This window comes from Staurois parvus, unplaced genomic scaffold (genome assembly GCF_062004578.1).
Source record: "Staurois parvus isolate SC_StPar_1 unplaced genomic scaffold, SC_StPar_1.0 ptg000578l, whole genome shotgun sequence".
In the NCBI taxonomy this organism is placed as follows: domain Eukaryota; kingdom Metazoa; phylum Chordata; class Amphibia; order Anura; family Ranidae; genus Staurois; species Staurois parvus.
Window position 1 is genome coordinate 3,671,334 of NW_028318374.1, and position 21,619 is coordinate 3,692,952.

Consider the following 21,619-nt stretch of genomic DNA (forward strand, 5'->3'; position numbering starts at 1 on the left):
CCCTCAGGTAAAGTTCCAAGAAGCTAGATCCTCAGTGTTTACATCTTTGCATGCTCTGGTCCATGCACGGCTTCCCAACAACCCAGGAGGAGTCCCACAAGATATTTATATAGAGCCTTTTATCCAAGAGGCCACATTCTGGCAGGTTAAGAGGGAAGAGAGCTGGCCCTTCCTCACTATGGTACACTCAACTCACTGCTCTGGGGATCTCTTGTGGCACTGTCTACTCTTCACTACAGGGTTTCCAACCCTAACTATGACAACCTCTAGTGCCCCTTTCCAACTAAAGGAGTAGAATCACCATTTCCAACACCATCCAACACCAGGTACATTGGTGGGAGCTGAAGCAAAGGAAGGAGCATCAGTAGTTGAGTGGTGGGCTTTACACGGAAATTGTCACCTTGCCCTAAAGGTAAAAAACATCTTCTTTGTGTGGACAAAGCGGAGATTCACTTTATGGCTAGGGTCACACGAATGGCTTCTATCCCTGAAGTTGCATTTTTTGTAATAAAAATGAGCATAATAAAATTCCTTCTCTAAACTTTCAGTCTCAACATCCTATCAGTGTGGAAGTCGGTGGAAAATGACCTTGTCAGCCAACAACGCATCATTAAAACTGGTTCTAGGTCACATGGTGTGTGGTTGTATTTCAGCTTGGATAACCAAAGCACTGGCGGTGGCTTTCTGAGTTTGGCAGCCAGGAGATGTCATTAGTTCAAACTGGGAGGGAGGTATACATAAAATGCTGCTGGATGACAATCAGCCCCAGGGCCATAGATTGGACAGCATCTCTCTAAACATACAAAGCCAGAAGGGCTTTTGATAAAAATTCAGCATCTCAAGTTGAGAAAGCTGGAGGGTGAAGTATCGATGATTGCATTGTTTCATAATGCAGCTCATTATCTTCATTCACCCAGAGCGCTTCCCAGCCTACCATAAATATTAATGTGTCATTCCAGCCAGTCGAGCATGATGTGGCTTAGGATAATTTTATTATAATATGAAACAATTTCCCAACTGGCATCTGTGCCATCTCCTGATCCTGGCACGTGGGCGGCATGGACAGGGACTGCGCTGCTGGCTGTATAATGACTGCATATGGTAGACTGCCCTGAAGATGAACATGACTATTCCTGCTGCAGACACATTAATGGTTCAATATTTACCAAGTGATTATCGGGATAAATGTTTATTCGATATAATGGATCCATTAGACTAGTCTTTATCGTTTTCCAATGAACTGCACTGTTCCCTACTTATTGTTATAAGGAATTTATAGCTGGTTGAAAGCTACAGAAATGATACGTTTAATGTAAATCATTTTCTGGTAGTGTCTGAGGGTTCATTCTCCTTATGTCCTCTACTGTTGCTGAAGATATTCACTCACGTCCTGCAACGGGTCAGGTGACCATCAAATACTCAACAGATGATGCATTCGTTTTTAGCATCAGGAGCTTGGCACCAAGACCCACCTCACACCTCCGATAACACTAACCCCGCCTGTTACCCTAAGAATAACTCACACACTAACCTCCTTGTAACCCTAACACTCACACGTACTCCCCCCATAACTCACAAAAATTCTACCTACAAGTCTTGTCTGGGGAAGCCGCATCTCTAGTCTCCAGTAAAACTTGTTTTGAGGTGTGGCCCTCAGCAACCAATGAATCATAGGATACAGGTACCCACCCCTCCCGCTAAGGACTCCACCTCAGGAGCAACTCCAAAGAACCTTAGCTGATCATAAAGATTCTTATCTTGTGTTTGTGACTTTCTCCCAAAGAAATTCAGACCCATACCCAAAGCTTTTACCCAAAAATAAGAATCTTTATTATCAGCTAGGGTTTGCTGGAGTTGCCCCTGTGGGAGGGGTGGGAGCTTGCACCCTATGAATCATGGATTTCTGGGGACCATGCCTCAAAACGCATTGTCCTGGGGACTAAAATTGCCTGTGACTTCCCTGGACACAACTCACAGTACTGGCTATTTGTCACTTCCGGTGACATCATTTCTAGTTCTGTGCCAGCTCTGCCGACATTTGGCTGCCACACTGGGTTCCAGTTTCCTCTCCAAGTTGTTTATTGTGGGACTTCCCCCATTGAACTGGCCACCCTCATGGGATAATCTCACTGGCTCAACCCAACACCACAAGCTACATGTTAGGCTACTTAAATGTGGATATTGACATTAGTGCATTTAACAGGATTTAATAAAATGGCCACATACTTTTGCTCCATTGGACTTCTGTGATTGCCTTCTTTGGGACTACCCCTTGTGGACTCACAGGTCCAGTTGTTACATGATGGTTGTTTTTCCTTTTTTCCCAATTGGAGCATAATTCAGTATCACACTCTGGTCATCTTCTGTGCCTTGACTACTGCAACTCCCTCCTCATTGGCTTAGCTTTACATAGGCTATCCCGTCTTCAGTCCATCATGAATGCTGCTGCCAGATTCATCCACCTTACCAACGGTTTGGTGTCTGCTACTCTCTGCCAATCCCTCCACTGGCTCCCGCTCACCCAATGAATTAGATTGAAAATACCAACAACAACAACTTACAAAGCCATCCACAACTCGGCCCCCAACTACATCACTAACCTAGTCTCAAAATACCAACCAAATCATTCTCTTCGTTCCTCCCAAGACCTCCTGATCTCTAGTTTCCTCATCACTTCCTCCCATACTCACCTCCAGGACTTTTCACGAGCCTCTCCCATCCTATAGAATTCCCTACCCCAATCTGTCCAACTATCTCCTACTCTGTCTACTTTTAGATGATCCCTGAAAACCCTTCTCTTCAGAGAAGCCTATTCTGCTCTTATCTAATAACTGCAAAGCTAAAAACAAAAAATGTAAAAATATATTGCGCTGCTGAAAAAAATCAATACACATTACTGTGTATTAAATTTAACACCTCCAAAATTGCTGCACTTAAATATAATAAGTGAATCTACATTTGTGTATACAGTCTATAACAGGTGCAAATAATAGTACCAATATTACTTCCACTTCTCAGCTCTCTCTTCCACCATAATTGTCCTCCTGCTGGTAAGTGAACCCACTTTCCCAATGCTGCAAGGCTTCAAAATACATCAATGTGCATCACCCCACTCGTGATACCAGGTGGATCCTCACCTTTAGGGATTTACCTATTAGATTATAACAGGTCTATCAATGCTTCTCCCCTTCCCTAGGGATGATAAAAAGGCCTCTGTCAGGGCAGGGCTGTAGCACGGACAGGTAGGCCTAGTGGCAGGGTAACGCACTGACTGACGACAACCACCACCAAGAGACGAAGTCCCTCAGGGAGCGGAGTCTAAGTCCCAGGCTGCCCTTCACCAGGGCCCCTGATGGTGGGGATGGACTTGACGCAGCCAGGAACCACGAGACACCACGGCTGCGGTAATGGCCGCCGCCAATGGCGTGTAACTGGTAAGAATGACAATAGCGTAGTCAGGCAGGCCGGGTCGACAACAACGGGACAAAATGGTACAGAACAGTAGACAGAGAATCACAGGTCACGGGCCGGGTTCAGCAACGGAAGGTCAGATCAAAGGAAAACACAGAGAATGGTCTAGTCACAAGCCGAGTCAGATACCAGAAGAGTCACGGGAGTATACACAGAGCTGTAGCAAGACAAAGACACAAGACACAAGTGCAAAGAGCATGTGCGGATCACAGGCTTATATGTACTCAGCCACACCCCTCTGGGGGATGGACCTCAGAGACCTGAAGGCATAAAAGATTCCCACCATGCTCAGCAGAAATCCAAGATGGATGCCAGCACATGGAGTAACATAACCTCTGGGAAAAGGTAGGACCTTGACAGCCTCTCAGTGGTCCTAGATTCCCCTCTCTCCTCCAATGCCCATAAAGGTGTCTGTGTCTTTAAGATTTGCTGTATCACTGCAGTAATTCTGTAGAGTGAACTCAAAGCCAAATTTAAGCCAACACAGTGCAGTACGTTAAAAACACCAAGAAGTTTATTAAAATTTCACTCAGATTTAAAATGGTAAAACTCCCATAAAAACATAAAGACAATGACTCTGAACTGTAATAGTTAGCATCCAGCCACACCTTCGGTATTCCAACTCTGACATCACCTGGCCCCTCCCCACGCGTATCGTCACAAAATCACGTGACTTCATCAGGGGACTTTTCTCCATCAGCTCATCCCCTACAATTATTATCTCTTGTATCACTTGACCCTCCCTTTTAGATTGTAAGCTCTAACGAGCAGGGCCCTCTGATTACTCCTGTATGGAATGGTATTGTAACTGTGTGTCTGCCCTCACGTTATAAAGTGCTGCGCAAACTGTAGGCGCTTTATAAATCCTGTAAATTAATATTTTCATAGCCACACTCCATCCATTTAATACAAGTTCTGGTAGAACTAAAGAACATGTTTTTGGTACACCTTGGTTTTGACATTTATAACATATATGTTCTCTACACTTGATACATTATCAATTTGGAACCTTTACTTCTCGCTCAACTGTTATATTGTGTGCTTCATTTTATGGTGTCACTGGATGGAGGTGAATGGTGCTTGATCATATGGATTATTCAAGCATTTTCAGGAAGAAATGTCAGCAATGATAACTTCCACACTTTCTTAGTTCAGGCTTTCTCTAAGCACCCAGCTGTGCTGGATCCGCTGTGCCAGCCGGCAGCTCTCTACAGTGCAAAGTTTGGTCTTTTTACTGTGCTGACTCGCTATTGTCTGCAAGCATCCTAAAAACTTATGTTGATTATCCCAGCTTCTTTTTTATTATTATTAAAATTTGAAACGAGTGTTAGGACAGTAAAACCATGACTAATGACATTCTATTCTAAAACTCCACAAGGTTAATGTAAGCATTATCGGGAAAGGCAGACGTGGAAAGAAGCTACACGAGCAAAATATTCACATCAGTTTTATGAAGCATTTAAAGTCAATAGCCCTCGGTATCTATCCCAACACAAAGCACCGACTCCAGCCTGATGAATGGATCTAAAGAACAGATATTTTTATACAGTTCACTGTTTTTTTTTTTTCTTTTAACAAAATTAACTTTTTTCATTTATTACACCTTCTCTATTTCTTCTTTGTTGGACTCTATAGGAATGTTGTGTCAGGGAAAATGTGATCGCTCCGAAACCCAACTGAGCAACCTGCATTAACATACTGGAGCTGTCAATGTGAAATTGCAAATTCCTGGCTGAACACAAACATTTGGGATCTGTGTTACTTACAGCTAATCAAAACATGGCTTGTTGAGCTAGGGATGACGAATTGAATAAATGCTAAAATATATCACATAGAGAGCAACATACCTTAAAGTGGAGATCCTGATGTGTCACAATCAGGGGCGGACTGACTATTTGGAAACTTGGGCACTGCCCAAGGGCCTGGGGTCAGTAGGTGGCCCCATGAGATGCCCCTGGTACCTTTTTCATAGGCATTTTTGAGTTTGGGCAAGGACACAGGGGCCCCATGATCCCCTATTGCCCGGGGGCCCCATGAGTTGTCAGTCCGCCCCTGGTCACAATGTACGGAAACACTATCATTGTTCAAAAACGCTCCACCTTTTATTTTTATATAGCTGGCCTTGAGCCCCAGTCAGGTGACTTTTGCCTAGGCTGAAATGGTGTCATCAGTCTGAGACTAAGGGCATCTTGTGCCAAAAATAAGTACTGCAGGATACAGTTCCAGACAGAAGGTAAGGTGTGGCAGCCTGAGCAACTTTTTTATTTTGCACCCTGCCTGGGAGCACATGCTGATTAACGGCTACGTTCACCTTTAAAAAAAAATAATAAATGCACATATATTTGCAGGAAAAAATGTGCATTTTTTGTTTTTTGACAGGAGACTCCAAAGCTTTCCACCCGCAGTCAATTGATGGTGAGGGCAATGTCAGGCTCCTGCAAACACTTCGTCCAGCTCTCTGCCCATACTTCTGTACAGAATTTCACTTGCAAAGCTGGAAGACTGTCAATGGACTATGAGTGCATTGATTACCACACTTGTAGTCCATTCAAAAGTACAAGTCAATCTATTGTGGTGGCAGATGAGAATTGTAGTTCATGGGAATGGGAAACCCATTCAGGAAAGCTAAAATTATTGCCTATAAAGTGATCATCACTGTGTTATCAAGAACAGTGGACAAAACTAAATCCCTGATGATCATCTGACAGAAAGTACAAAAAAGTAAAAAAAAACTTTTAAAAAATTGAATACATTTTTAAATTATTATTATTATTATTTAATTTCTAATTATTTCTTTGATTTCCAAAAAAAAGTGACATAAAAATAACAACTTCAAAAACCTCGCTATACCTCTCACCAAATACCTCAAACTGTCTACTTTCTAAAAAGGGGTCATTTAGGGTTAATTTTTAACTGTCATGAGATTTTAAGGGCCTCAAGAAATGAGACTGGCCTCCAGTACATCAGGATTGATCAATTTTTAAATATATATACCATAGTTTAGACACTATAGCTCTTACACAAATCAATTAATATACACTTATTGGGATTTTTTTACCAAATACATGCAGCAGAATACATTTTGGTCTAAATTTATTAAGACATTTGATTTTTTAATCTTTTTTCGTTGGATATGTAGAGTAGAAAATAGAAAATATTGGGGGTTTTTTTAAACTTAATGGTCTTTTTCTGCTTAAATAATGAATATGAAATGTGAAAAAAAACAGTAGTGGTCAAATTCTAGCAAACGAAGCTCTATGTGGATGAAAAAAATGATATAAATTTAATTTGGGTACAGTGTTGCATGACTGTGCAATTGCCAGTAAAAGTAGCACAGTGCTGAACATGGCAAAACATGGCCTGGTCATGAAGGGAGTAAAACCTTAAGTGGTTAAGATGGTTATAGACAAATTGTCATCTGATCTAATCACTATTTGTCAAACCTGCAATAAAAAAAGGTTTGTTTTGACTGTAAAAATTACCCCAAACACAATATTTATTAAACAAACTGATTTCTTTCAAAATTATTTCTGCAGACCATCAATATGGAGAGATGTTATCAATGTCTATAATCACGCAGCATCAGGCTGACAACTCATGGGGCCCCCGGGCAATAGGGGATCATGGAGCCCCTGTGTCCTTGCCCAAACTCAAAACACAAACCAATTTTAGACCTAATTAAAGATTTTTAAAAAAATCTAAAATATACAGTTGTGACCAAAATTATTCAACCCCCACTGAAATTGAGTGTTTTGGCCAGTTTGACATTGCTTTTGATCATTCAGTCATCTTGCTTACATTTACATTAAAGAGGCACTTGTAGGTCAGACAAATATAACATAACAGTTATAATGAAATAACCACAAATGTCTTTTCTGTGCTCACAGCATTATCAGTTTTATTCAACCCCCAAGTGACATTCAATCTTAGTACTTAGTACAGCATCCTTTTACAGTTATAACAGCTTTTAAACGTGAAGCATAGCTTGACACAAGTGTCTTGCAGCGATCTACGGGTATCTTCGCCCATTCTTCATGGGCAAAGGCCTCCAGTTCAGTCACATTCTTAGGCTTGCGCACTGCAACTGCTTTCTTTAAGTCCCACCAGAGGTTCTCAATCGGATTTAAGTCTGGTGACTGCGATGGCCACTCCAAAATGTTCCAGCCTTTCCTCTGCAACCATGCTCTAGTGGACTTGGAGGTATGCTTGGGATCATTGTCCTGTTGAAAGGTCCAACGTCTCCCAAGCCTCAGGTGTGTGACGGACTGCATCACGTTTCCATCCAATATCTCCTGGTACTGAAGAGAATTCATGGTACCTTGCACACGCTGAAGCTTCCCTGTACCTGCAGAAGCAAAACAGCCCCAAAGCATGATTGACCCTCCACCATGCTTCACAGTAGGCAAGGTGTTCTTTTCATCATAGGCCTTGTTCTTCCTCCTCCAAACATAGCGTTGATCCATGGGCCCAAACAGTTCTAATTTTGTTTCATCAGTCCACAGAACACTATCCCACAACTTTTGTGGTTTGTCCACATGGCTTTTGGCATACTGCAGTCGACTCTTCTTATTCTTTGGAGACAGCAAGGGGGTACGCCTGGGAGTTCTGGCACGGAGGCCTTCATTACGCAGTGTGCGTCTTATTGTCTGGGCTGAAACTTCTGTACCCACATCTGACAAATCTTTTCTCAGTTCCTCAGCAGTCACACGGGGACTTCTCTCCACTCTACGCTTCAGGTAGCGCACAGCAGTCGAAGTCAGCATCTTCTTTCTGCCACGACCAGGTAGCGTTTCAACAGTGCCCTTTGCCTTGAATTTGCGAATGATGCTTCCTAAGGTGTCTCTTGGTATGTTTAACATCTTTGCAATCTTCTTATAGCCATTGCCCTTCCTGTGAAGAGAAATCACCTCTTCTCTTGTCTTCCTGGACCATTCTCTTGCCTTCACCATGTTTGTAACCACACCAGTAAATGTCTAGAAGGAGCTGAGTATCACAGTCATTTTAAAGCTGCCTAATTGGTGCTTATTATGCTTGATTGCTGCTCGGTGACATCCACAGGTGTTTTCAATACCTGATGGAAAGCACCTGTATGAACCTCTGTTCTTCAGAGTGGTAGTCTTTAAGGGGTTGAATAATTGTGGCAATGAAGAAACCACATAAGAACCATTTACTACTGTATTACATAAACAATTGATGTCATTTTAGTTGCATTTGGGTAGTTACAACGTCCTTGTAGGATTTGATTCTGAATACAATTCCAAATGTACACTATAGTCCCTAAACCCCTTTACAGCATTGGGGGTTGAATAATTTTGGTCACAACTGTAGTTTCTGATTAAAGGAACTGTGTGTTCTTTTCAAATCCCATCCCCCTTATAAAGTGATAAGAGGACCACATGGGGAACATTTTAGAGAATAACATACAGTTATCAATTAGGAGCAAATAATTAACAGACCAGGAATCCATGTGAATTTGTATTCTCTCCCAAAACCTCCAGAAATGATTCCTGTCATCTCTTCTCTTTGACAGCATGACCTATTCTAAAGTCATCAAAGTTTCTGTCATTGATTACTGGTCTGTGATTGTTCACAAACCAGTAAGGCCCCTTGCACAGGAGTTCATCTAGCTGCAGTACGCCCCTCAAGGAGTTTCACGCAGGGCTGTCTAACTGCAGTGGGTCCCTCCTGGCATTTTGGTTTGCCCAGAAGAGACAAGTGGAGCATCCAGCCCCACTGCTTCCAGCCTGTCAAAGGTTATGGCAAGCTGTGGTTAGGCAGGGCAGAATGCTATACTGAGTGGTACCCACATTTAGAGCCTTAGGTGTTCTGAAACAAATGCCCAGAATGTAGAAGACCTGCATTCTGGGCATTGGTCCTTTAATCCATAGGACCCTAAACATTGAGCTGGTCACAGCTAAGAGATTAAAAAATCTAGACCAAGGTTTCTCAGCCAGGGTTCCATGGAACCCTAGGGTTTCTCCAGAGGTTGCTAGGGATTCCTTGAGCAATGAGAAATTTCTGCCTCTCAAGTTGATCTTTTGTCAATGACACCATTGACCTATTAGCTATCTGTAAGGGGGCAATTCTTCCCAATGACCACAAGTGTAAGAAGCATTCTTTTCCGTGGCTTACTAATGTATCTTGAGTTGTAGATTTAGTAATTTTAGCAGTTATTTCAAGGGTTCCTCTGCATTGAAAAGGTTGAGAAAGGCTAATTCAGACCACATTTTAAAGAACTTGTGGATTTATGATTCGCAACAACTTTGTTTGAGGTCCATCCTGTTTTTATTGTTGTGTCCTTGTTGGGAAGATTCATTCTCTTTATGTGTCCTGGTGACAATTGTCACCAGCAGAGGCCTTTCTAGGGTCCTAATAGACCAGGGGCACCTCTAGTCACAGAGATTAAAATGTTGAGGAGCTGGTAGGATTCCCTGATCAAATCCAAGACTAATACAATATTTTTAACCGAACAAACATGAATTGGTCAAAAACAGTTGTATTACAATGACAAAATAAGATGTATTAAAACGTAGATACATTGTACAATGTTTCAGAACTGTATAATGCACAGAATATATTAACTCCACATGCCAAAGGAGATCCAGGGCACTCAGTAAAAGTCCTGGGGCACGTATTTTAGGTGCCAGGTTGTAACAATGCCACTGGTTATAAAGACTGAAAATCCAAAAAGTTTAGTTGTTACCACAACAGGAAATCTTCCGGTTGGGACACCTCTTCTGCTGAAAGTTGTCTAGGAGGTTATTTACTTTACGTTGGAGAGATTTTCTCTTAACTCACTTATTTTTCCCAGGTAGAAAGTAATAGGAAACTTCCTCGATGGAACACAAATGTGAAAAAATGGGTTTTTAGATATTCACTATTTTAAAACGTTTTGGCTATAGACAGGGGCGGACCGACAACTCATGGGTCCCCCGGGCAATAGGGGATCATGGGGCCCCTGTGTCCTTGCCCAAACTCAAAAAAGCCTATGAAAAAGGTACCAGGTGCATCTCATGGGGCCCCCTACTGACCCCGGGCCCTCGGGCAGAGCCCAAGTTTCCAAATGGTCAGTTCGCCCCTGGCTATAGATGTTCTTTAAGCTTCTCACCCACCACTTCAATGAATGTAGGAAAGACAGTAAGGATCATAACATGAATGCCTGAATCATGCAGGAATTGACTCCTGTGTCTGTTAACTATTAAGAAGTTGGTATTCACACAAATATACACACATAGAATACACTTTCTTAGCTAAATAAATGCAACTTACCTGCCATGTGCTAGTGAAATACATCAGACATATTCCCAAAATGACTTTAGGTAGTGTTCGTAAATTGATAACGATACAATTCGTTTTTTGACTGTTAAGAGCTCCAAACATTTGCAAAGTGTCTGCAAGGTGTCACCTGCGTTGGTAGTCTTAGCTGAGAGATGTTTTTTATGTTTTATCTGTAAAATCCCCAGGCAATCTCCTGCTATCTGAGAGGGGAAGAAAGAATCAAGATAAAGGTTTGTCTTACCTGGAAAATGCCGATAAACATTCTAAGAGATGAGGACAGTTCCTCCAAATCATCAGGCTGCCAGCTTGTCCACCGCAAAGACATCTAGCTGCAACTCGATAGCACCAAGACTGATAAAATATTTATACCAGAGGGACACAAGCCGCGTGTGTACGAGGTCTCTTACATTTTTAAACAGGTTCTACGTTGCAATACGACATATAAAATCGATACTGTACATTGGCTCTGGTCAGGAGTGGGAGAATAAAAATTTTTTTTACTCCTAAGTAATGTTCTGTCTAAGTTGACTTCTCTGCTTTTCCGATGAGGCAGATGTCCTAAGGTCAGTCTTAGAGGTCATTCTGTCTAGTTAGCTAGCAATGAGACCTTGTAGTTGTTAATTAATAATAGAAGCTTCTAATTTCCACAAATTGCTTAAGCTGAACTCAAGCCAGATACCCCTTCCCCCTACTAAACTTTACCCCCCCCCCTTCCTCTAGCTAATCTTCTGAGTAGAGTTAAACCAAAAACTAAACTAAATGGCCCATATACTTGTCTGACTGCTTAGTTGCATGATGCAATGAGTCTTCTGATACCCAAAATCCTGAATGTGTAGAGCAACAAGTCGATGTTGGGTCTGGACCGCACCAGTCTTATGTTCTAGGACAGTGATGGTGAACCTTTTTGAGCCCGAGTGCCCAAAACTGCAACACAAAACCAACTTTTTTATTTCAAAGTGCCAACACTGCAATTAACCACTTGCCTACCGGGCACTTCTACCCCCTTCCTGCCCAGACCAATTTTCAGCTTTCAGTGCTGTTGCACTTGACAATGACAATTGTGCGGTCATGCAACACTAATTTTTTCACACAAATAGAGCTTTTTTTGGTGGTATTTAATCACCACTGGGTGTTTTATTTTTTGCACTATAAATGAAAAAAGAGCAAAAAATTAAAAACATAAAAGGTTTTCTTTGCTTCTATTATAAAATTTTGCAAACAGGTAATATTTCTTCTTTGATGTGCGTTGGTGAGGCTGCACTAATAGGCAGCACTGATGGGCATTGATGAGGCGGCACAGGTAGGTAGCACTGATGAGGTGGCACTGGTGGGCATTGATGAGGAGGCACTGATGATGCACTGATATGCAGCAATGATGGGCACAGATAAGCGGCACTGACTGATAGCACCAACTGGAGGCACTGACAGACGGCACTGCTGGGCATCATTGATGGGTGGCACTGATGGGCAGCACTGATGGGTGACACTGCTGGGCACTGACAGGTGGCACTGCTGGGCAGCACTGACAGGTGGCACTGCTGAGCATCATTGATGGGTGGCACTGATGGGCAGCACTGATGGGTGACACTGCTGGGCACTGACAGGTGGCACTGCTGGGCAGCACTGACAGGTGGCACTGCTGGGCAGCACTGACAGGCGACACTGCTGGGCACTGATGGGTGACACTTCTAGGCACTGATGGATGACGCTGCAAGCAGTTAATCTCACCTCTGGCAGTGTCGGTGTGGCTTCCAACCCAGCAGCTCATTCCCATCCACGCTGAACACATCGCCCCTGGCCCCGGAGCAGTGTGGGAGCCTCTTCCTCTCTTCCATGCCCCTCCCCGACTACATCACCCCTGGTGCCAGATCCGCATAGGAGCCATTTCCTCTCGTCCACACCCACCCTGGCCCCAGAGACATGTGGGAGATATAGTTTGATGGGGGTCCAGTGTGGACGAGATCTGGATGGCCGGTCAGTGTGTGTGATCCGTGTGCGCTCATCTTCCTCTTCTTCCTGGCGTGCCCACTGAGTTGGTGCTGCGTGCCATAGGTTCGCCATCACTGTTCTAGGAGATGTGCCATTTAGCATTTTTATAAAGACCCTATCATCACCTTCTACCTTGACAGAAGCTCTGCAGCATGAGTCTACTTCATCATTTGGTTTCTGCAGGAAGTGCAAAAATCTCTTAAGATCAGCAATGAAAGCCACTGAAGCACCAACTCCACCCTCCCCTTTCCTTTAAAATTATACAGATGATTTTATACAAAGTTTTAATCAGAGACAAAAAATATGAAAGCAAACAGCTTCCATTTCACGTTCTCTTTAGATTACCTACACTCATCTATCCACTTTATTAGGTACACCCAGAGTCTTTACAGCAGGCTTTGTCCAGCCTGACCTGCCCGGTGAGCAGGGAGTACCTGCAGCGGAGCTTCAGCCTCGGATGGGGGTTTAGAGGAGGCAAGGAAGAGGGAAAGCGGAAGGGGGGCCAAATCGCTGCACCATGGGCCTTTGGGCTGTACATGCCTCCTGGGCCAAAAGTTGCCAGACAGCCCCTGCATTCACCTCCCTCTTCTACAGACCAGTACTTTAACCAAAGGCACCTCTTCAATCCTTTTTCTCCTGGCAGCATAAGTGTCCTTAGCACCTTGTGCAGACTTTTATAGACCCTAAGTTCATGGGGAGTGTGTGTGGCTAACACTAAGAGCTGTAAGATGAACGAATAAAGATGCCATGGCATTAATATGGAAGGCTGGAAGGATGACATTTATTTATTTATTTATCGAGTTTATATAGCGCCAAAGGGTTTGCTCAGCGCTGTACAATAGAGGGGGGACAATACATGAAACAGAACAGTAACATCAAACAGCACACGAGGGGTTAGAGGGCCCTACTCTTTCGATGTCAATAATATTAAAATATTTACAGTCAGGGCTTTTATTCTTAGAGAATATGTGCAGGTACTCCCCCCTTCTGAGCCACCCCTTGTCTATGCCCCTACCCACCTCCGAGCACCAACCCTTGGTTCCACCCCCCACTCACCTCCCAGAAAATACAGAACCAAGTATCATTTTGTTGAGCTAAGTACTTTGTATGATATGTTATTAATAAAAAAGGCAGTAAATTAGATTCCCTACCAGCAGGGATAATAGACCCCCAGTAACAACAGATCTCCCAGCAACAATAGATCCCCAGCAACAATGGCTCCTCCTAGAAACATTAGATCCTCTGCAACAAAATGCACCCTCCCAGTAATAATAAATATATCCTAGCAACAACAGACCCCTGCCAGCAACAACAGATTTCCCAGCAGACAACATCAATAGACCCCCTCCCTTAATAGTAGATCCCTCCCAGCAGCAAGTGACCCCCCTGCAACAACAGATCCCCTACCAACAACAATAGACCTCCTAGGCAAAAAATAGACCCCCTGAAATAATAGATCCAGCCAGCAACAATAGAACCCACAGCAGCCAGCCTCCAGCACACCCCACCAACCCCTGACATTACATACATTCAGTGCTTGAGGTGCCAGAACTGCGTTCCCCCGCCTTCCCACTGAAAAAAAGCCCTGTTTGCAGATCAGTGGAAGGAAAAAGGTGCCATGACAATGATAGTTACGTACAGGGGTGGACTGACAACTCATGGGGCCCCCAGGCAATGGGGGATCGTGGGGCCCCTGTGTCCTCGCCCACACTCAAACGACACCCAAAAAAGCCTATGAAAGGTACCAGGGGCATATCATGGGGCCGCCTACTTACCCCGGACCCTCGGGCTGTGCCCGAGTACCCGAATGGTCAGTCCGCCCCTGGTTACGTATTTACAGATCTGTGGAGTATAAGTATGGGGTTAGTTTACTTAGCGAAAAAGGATAACAATACTTTGTTTAAATCCATAATTTCCTTTAAACCAGCCTATTGGTTTGCTCTCAAAGAAGCAAAGTACAGGTCAGGGGCGGACTGACAACTCATGGGGCCCCCAGGCAATAGGGGATCATGGGGCCACTGTGTCCTTGTCCAAACTCCAAAAAGCTTATGAAAAAGGTACCAGGGGCATCTCATGGGGCCCACTACTGCCCCCGGACCCTCGGGCAGTTCCCGAGTTTCCAAATGGTCAGTCCGCCCCTGGTACAGGTATGTTTTAAGTAGCCAGGCTCATTGTCTAGATCAGGTGGTAAAAGTAGTTCTGTTTACTAAGTTAAAAAGCCACTTCCAGATAGTCCGCCAAGGCAACAAAAAGGTTTTCTCTGCTTTTATTTTTCAGCTCAGAAGTCTCCTCTGGCCGCGGTTTGACTTTAGAGGAGATGAGGAAAAGTTTTCAGTATCCACCAATAGACAAGAATGGTAAGTACAGATGCACTTGTAACAGTAATAATGTAATCACAATGTTTTTCTGCATTGAGATGGACTTAAAAAAGCCTGAACATTTATTTTAAGACCAGAACAGCATGTTATTTCAGTTGAAAGCTTGGACCGCTACTCTTAAAATAAACAGATTAGGCAGCCTTCTGGAAATCTCTATGTTCAAAGTTATAGGAAAAATAATAAGTGATCCGAAAGAATTAAAAAAAAAGTAAAAGAAAAAAAGAATAAAAATATGACAAACTATTTTACAGAAGCAGTATATGGAAAAATTCCGACCATGGTAATAATCTCTTAAATTTCTTCAATAAAGCAAAGTGAAGTAACCCAAACAACCAATCAAAATCAAATCTTTGCTAATCTAGTTGCAGTTACATTGATTAAGTCACTTTTTTTTTTAACATTGTATTTTTACTGAAAATTTCCAAGATGCACATAGAAAACAGAAATTATCAGTCAGAACTAAAAGAAAAGTATATATTTACACAGAATAAGATCAGGTTATTATCAATTTCTAAACCATACTTGAGAATGTAATCAACATACAGGTAGACATCACATTAACAAGTACAGTATATCGCAAAATGTTGACATACATTTAACTATGGCAAAGGTATAACAATGATAATGCCTTATCCTCAAGGTCTGCTGATGAAAAAAGGGAAATAAATAAAAAAAGAAATAAGAAAGGAAATAAGAATGTTAGAAAAGGTAAGATGAATAGAAAAAGTAGAGAGAAGAAGAGTGTGTGTGTGTGTGTGTGTGTGTGTGTGTGGGGGGGGGGGGGGGTCTCAACGCTAGAAAATGAATTATTCTTCATTGGTAGAAACTATTCTGTAGTGTTCAAGGAAGTATAACCTGAGTCCAGGTTTATACCAGGGAGTATGCACCTGAAAATATATCATATCTACCATATACAGTATATGTACAATTGCAAGAAAACGTATGTGAACCCCTTGGGATTACATGGAGTTTTGCATGAATTGGGCATAAAATGTGCTCTGAACGTCATCTAAGTCACAACAATAGAAGAACACAGTCTGCTGAACATAATACTACACAAACATTAGATGTTGCCATGGTTTAATTGCACATAACATGTAAACATTCACAGTGCAGGGAGGAAAAAGTATGTGAGGCCCTAGCTTAATGACTTCTCCCAGAGCTAATTGGAGCCAGGAGTGAGCCAACCTTGACTCCAATCAGCTGTCCTGCCCTTAAAAAACACACACCTGTTTTGGGTTTACTGGTTTCAAGAAGCACTGTCTGATGTGAACCATGCTTCACAGAAAAGAGCTCTCAGAAGACCTACGATCAAGAATTGTTGACTTGCATGAAGCTGGAAAGGGTTACAAAAGTATCTCCAAAAGCCTTGATGTTCATGTGTCCACGGTAAGACAGACTGTCTACAAATGGAGAAAGTTTAGCATTGTTGCTACTCTCCCTAGGCGTGGTCGTCCTGTAAAAATGACTGCAAGAGCACAGCGCAGAATGCTGCATGAGGTAAAGAAGAATCCCAGAGTGTTAGCTAAAGACCTACAGAAATCTCTGGCACATGCTAACATTTTTGTTGACACATCTACAATAAGGAAAACATTAAACAAGAATGGAGTACATGGGAGGACACCACGGAGGAAACCATTGCTGTCCAAAAAGAATATTGCAGCACGTTTGAAGTTTGCAAAAGAGCACCTGGATGTTCCACAGCACTACTGGCAAAATATACTGTGGATAGATGAAACCAAGATTGAGTTGTTTGGGAAGAACACACAACACTATGTGTGGAGAAAAAAAGGCACAGCACACCAACATCAAAACCTCATCCCCACTGTAAAACATGGCGGAGGGAGAATCATGGTTTGGGGCTGCATTGCTGCCTCAGGGCCTGGACGGATTGTTGTCATTGATGGGAAAATGAATTCCAGAGTTTATCAAGACATTTTGCAGGAAAACGTACGACCATCTGTCCGCCAACTGAAGCTCCGCAGAGGATGGGTGATGCAACAGGACAATGACCCAAAGCATACAAGTAATTCAACAAAACAATGGCTGCAACAACACAGAATACGCCTTCTGGAGTGGCCCAGTCAGAGTCCTGACCTCAACCCGATTGAAATGCTGTGGCATGACCTTAAGAGAGCGATTCACACCAGACATCCCAAGAATATTGCTACACTGAAACAGTTTTGTGAAGAGGAGTGGTCCAAAATGACTCCAGATCGTTGTGCAGGTCTGATCTGCAACTACAGGAAACGTTTGGTTGAGGTTATTGCTGCCAAAGGAGGGTCAACCAGTTATTAAGTCCAAAGGTTTACATACTTTTTCCTCCCTGCACTATGAATGTTTACATGTTATGTGCAATTACACCATGGCAACATCTAATGTTTGTGTAGTATTATGTTCAGCAGACTGTGTTCTTCTATTGTTGTGACTTAGATGACGTTCAGAGCACATTTTATGCCCAATTTATGCAAAACTCCACGTAATCCCAAGTGGTTCACATACTTTTTCTTGCAACTGTATTTGTGGATAATTCCTCCATACATTGGGGATAACAGATCTGGCAGCTATAAGAAAAAAATCCTAATTAGACTTTTCATGGAAACTGCCATGGAGTCTAGTAACTCTGAAAGAAGAGCATGTTGCAGGCTGCAGGGGAAATTTATGTGGATGTCATGTGGTTGTAGATATCACAAACTGATGTCCAAAATGAGGTGAGATATGGACATGACCACCAAATATTGACCTAAATACCCATATGGCATGACATCTCCAGTAGGGATCAGATATTTGTGGAAAAATAGTATGGAGTCTGAAAGGGTAGCGATTCCACCAACTAACAGGACAGAGTAGTGACATAGAGGCTGAGAGATTGAACCTCAGCTCATGACAGTGGACAAGGGTTGTCCCTGCAGTTTTGAACTAGACAGTCCAGTTTTCAGAGCATTCATGCAACAGCCTGGTTTTAGGCTAGGTGCCATTTTTATAAAGACTGATAATCTGCTGCCTTGTGCTCCTGCCAAGGCAGAGTCCAGGTTTATACCAATGAAGTATAAACCTGAAAATGTATCATATCTACCAGTATTTGCAGATAATTCCTCCATACGTTTTAGGAACTGCATTTCTGTCAACCAAGTGTCTGGGGATAGCAGATCTGGCAGCTATAGGAAAAAACCTATTTAGACCTTTCTTGGAAACTGCCATGAAGTCTGGTAACACTGAGAGAAGAGCATGTTGCAGGCTGCTGAGGGGATTTTTGAGGATGTCATGTGGTTGTAGATATAAAAAAACGAATGTCCAAAATGAGGTAAGACATGGATATGACCACTAGATATGTATCGGCAATATCTAGATGGCTATGACATCTAGCAGGAGTCAGATATTTGTGGAAAAATAGTATGGAGTGTGCATAGGTAGAGAAACCACCACCTAAGAGGACAAAGTAGTGACATTGGAACCGGGAGACAAGGGTTGCCCCTCCAAGTTTGAGCTAGACAGACCAGTTTTCAGAGCATTCATGCTACTGTCTGGTTTTAGGGTGGGTGCCATTTTTTAAAACACTGCTTTACATTATTATTTTTATTATTCATTAGTGGGATAAATACGTCATGGGGAAAGCTAATGGACGTCTTATATTCTCTTGAGGGCTTCAATGTCTAGATTTCCCAGCTAGAGTATATGGATTTTCCACTTATCTACACAGAGACTCCATGGGACCGTAGACCCCACAATTATCAACCATTAAGACATCAGTAACAGTAATAATAATAATCATTATACAGACCTTATTAAATCGAAACATCTGCAGCCCTTTATTACTGGCAGTAAAATTATAATTTAATATTATAATAAAACATTTACATAATGCTTATGTAGCGCTACCCGCTTGAGGGCCTTTGAGTTTAAACCCTGCACTGCCAGGCAACACACATATGTCACTCCTGCATCCAAAGTCAGTAAACAGTCCATGAGCTTGGTTTTTGTTGTTTTATAAAGGGCTTAACAACTTGGATGGGGTCAAGGGGGATATGGGATGCCCAATGGAACTGAGACAACTTGGAGCAAAACGTTCTATGTACAAAAAAGGCAAGAATTTCAGCAAAAAGCACAAAAAAATATTTTGAAGAATCAGCACACAGTCTTTGCTAGGAGCACGTTCTCCCCTTAAATTAATCTCTTCAGACCCCAGATGAAAATCTCCTCATCCTTCTGGCTGTCATAAAGAATATCCCGGGCCAAGGGATTCCTAAATACATGAAAGTGATGTCCCAGGGAGCACTAGTTGGGTATGGCACCTACTGCCATCTTACTTGTAGGCTGAGGGGCTGTAAAGGTACTCACACTGCCCTGTTCCTGTAGCTTTAAATGGTGACTATGCATTTAAACCTTACTGGCTTCTGCTCCTGCTGACAGGCTGTCCTTCCCCGTAGACTGTAGAACAGTGGAGATCCCTCTTTCCAGCTCCCAGCCTATAAGTAGACCCCCTCCTCCAGGGCCCCCTCCCAGGCTCCAAACCAACAGCACCTTCCTCAATCCATCTTCCATCTGACTCCCCAGCTGCCCAAGCTGTGTCATATTTAAGGGCTGCCCTAGCCACTGTGCCAGGCCTCCCGTCTAGGGATTGGCCAGATTCCCCTAAGTATACAGATCAGCCTTTCCTCATCTCCTGCCACTGGCTTCTAGCAACTTCTCCAAGTCTCTAGAACAGGAGGAGGTAAAAGAGAAGTGTAGAGCCCTCCAGCTCTACCTAAAATAACCTTGGTGACTCACACCCAGGATGACTCACACCCAGGCTTATAGCAAGCCTCTAACTATACACAAAAAAAAATATCTACACTGGAGGGCATTACATTTTAAATAAAATGTCTTATCTTTCAACAAAATTATTTCACATCAAGCCAAATATATCTTCACTTACATATATGAACACATACATTACAGCTCGAGTTATAACAATTTAAATCAAGAACTGTCCCCTCTCAGATGAAAGGGATGAAGACCACACAATAAGGACCATAATATGGGCAAGAAGCATCTTTATCAGCTGGTAACTGCTGTGTGATAGCTAGTGAAGCAGATCTTTCATTTAAAAAGGTGCCAGTAACTCATGCCAGAACCAACTTGAACCATGTGACCTTTCTTGCACCAATTAAAAGTAAATATTAAAACATGTCAGTTACTAGGTACATTATCATTTATTTGAGGTCTGTTACGGTCCCATAGGTGAGTGAGACAAATAAATTGCTCCCCCACTTTCTTTCCTCTTGCTAAACTTCTGTATGATACAGCATAGGCTTCTAGCAAGGCAGTGCTCCTTAAGATATTTGCACACTGTACTGATGTATGAACATCACATATTCCTGGCAGAAAAAAACAAGAGGATGGACTGTATAGCACTTGCACGTATTTGCGTGTCATAAAAATTATTTTAGCTTCATTTTAATCAAGGGAATGTGGTATACACGTGTATTTGCACAAACAAACATTAATGCCATATTTGCATGTAATTATTCTGATCAGTAGCACAGATTTTTGTATTTCTTTTACTGATCTATACACAATGCAAATTTACGCGCCTGTGTGTACAGACCCATAAAAAGTGATGGGCTGCATTTAGGTCAGTAAAAAAAATACCTGAATTGTGTGCACAATTATTAGGCAACTGAGTATTTGGACCAAATCATCATTTTTAAACATATTGTCCAACTCCATGCTGTATAAACTTGAATGCTTATTGGATTTAAGCATATCAGGTGATGTGTATTTGTGTAGGGTGTTGACTAAGGAGATCATCACCCTATATCAAGGTGTGAATAATTATTCTTTTCTTCAGGCAAAATGGGTCAAAAAAGAGGTTTAATTGACTCTGAAAAGTCAAAAATTGTATGCAAGGGATATGGTAAGAGATGCAGCACTCTTGAAATTGCAATAGATATATTACCATCCGGAACCTCCAAATTATTGCCTACATCCCCAAGCACTGTAGTAGGTGAGAGACCCCCCAAAAAAATTTGGGACTTTAAAAGCAACTCAAAAATAAATGCTGAGGTAAAATATAACACAATTTTATTACAATATCTGAAAGATACACAATGATGTCATTGATAAAACAGAAATAGAATGATATAATTCTATATGGCTCCAGTAATTTGAAAGATCCAATATAACCAGCTTATTAAAGATAAGATGCCCACCTTAACTTATTTATTTGCTAAAATATTGGGGCCTAATCACAGAACCATCAAACGTTTTGTTGCAAATAGTCAATAGAGTCGCAAGAAAAGTATTGAGAGAAAAAAAGACGCAAATTAACTGCCAAAGATTTGAGAAAAATTAAACATGACGTTTCCAGGTGTTCAGTGCTCAGAGATATGGCCACGGTAAAGAAGGCTGAAAGCCGACCACCACTGAACAAGACACAAGTTGAAATGTCAAGACCGGGCCAAGAAATATCTGAAGACAGATTTTTCAAAGGTTTTATGGACTGATGAGTTGAGAGTGATTCT

At 42.3% G+C, this 21,619-nt stretch overlaps 1 protein-coding gene across 2 annotated transcripts in view; it reads left to right on the forward strand.

The window, feature by feature from the left end:
• The window catches only part of LOC149450216 (serine/threonine-protein kinase TNNI3K), a 452,856-nt gene that overhangs the window by 421,430 nt on the left and 9,807 nt on the right, over positions 1-21,619 (forward strand). For both annotated transcript variants that reach the window (XM_089692165.1, XM_089692163.1), the window contains one exon: positions 15,016-15,095. In XM_089692165.1, the coding sequence (XP_089548291.1) occupies positions 15,016-15,095 (80 nt within the window). The remainder of the gene's footprint in view (positions 1-15,015; positions 15,096-21,619) is intronic.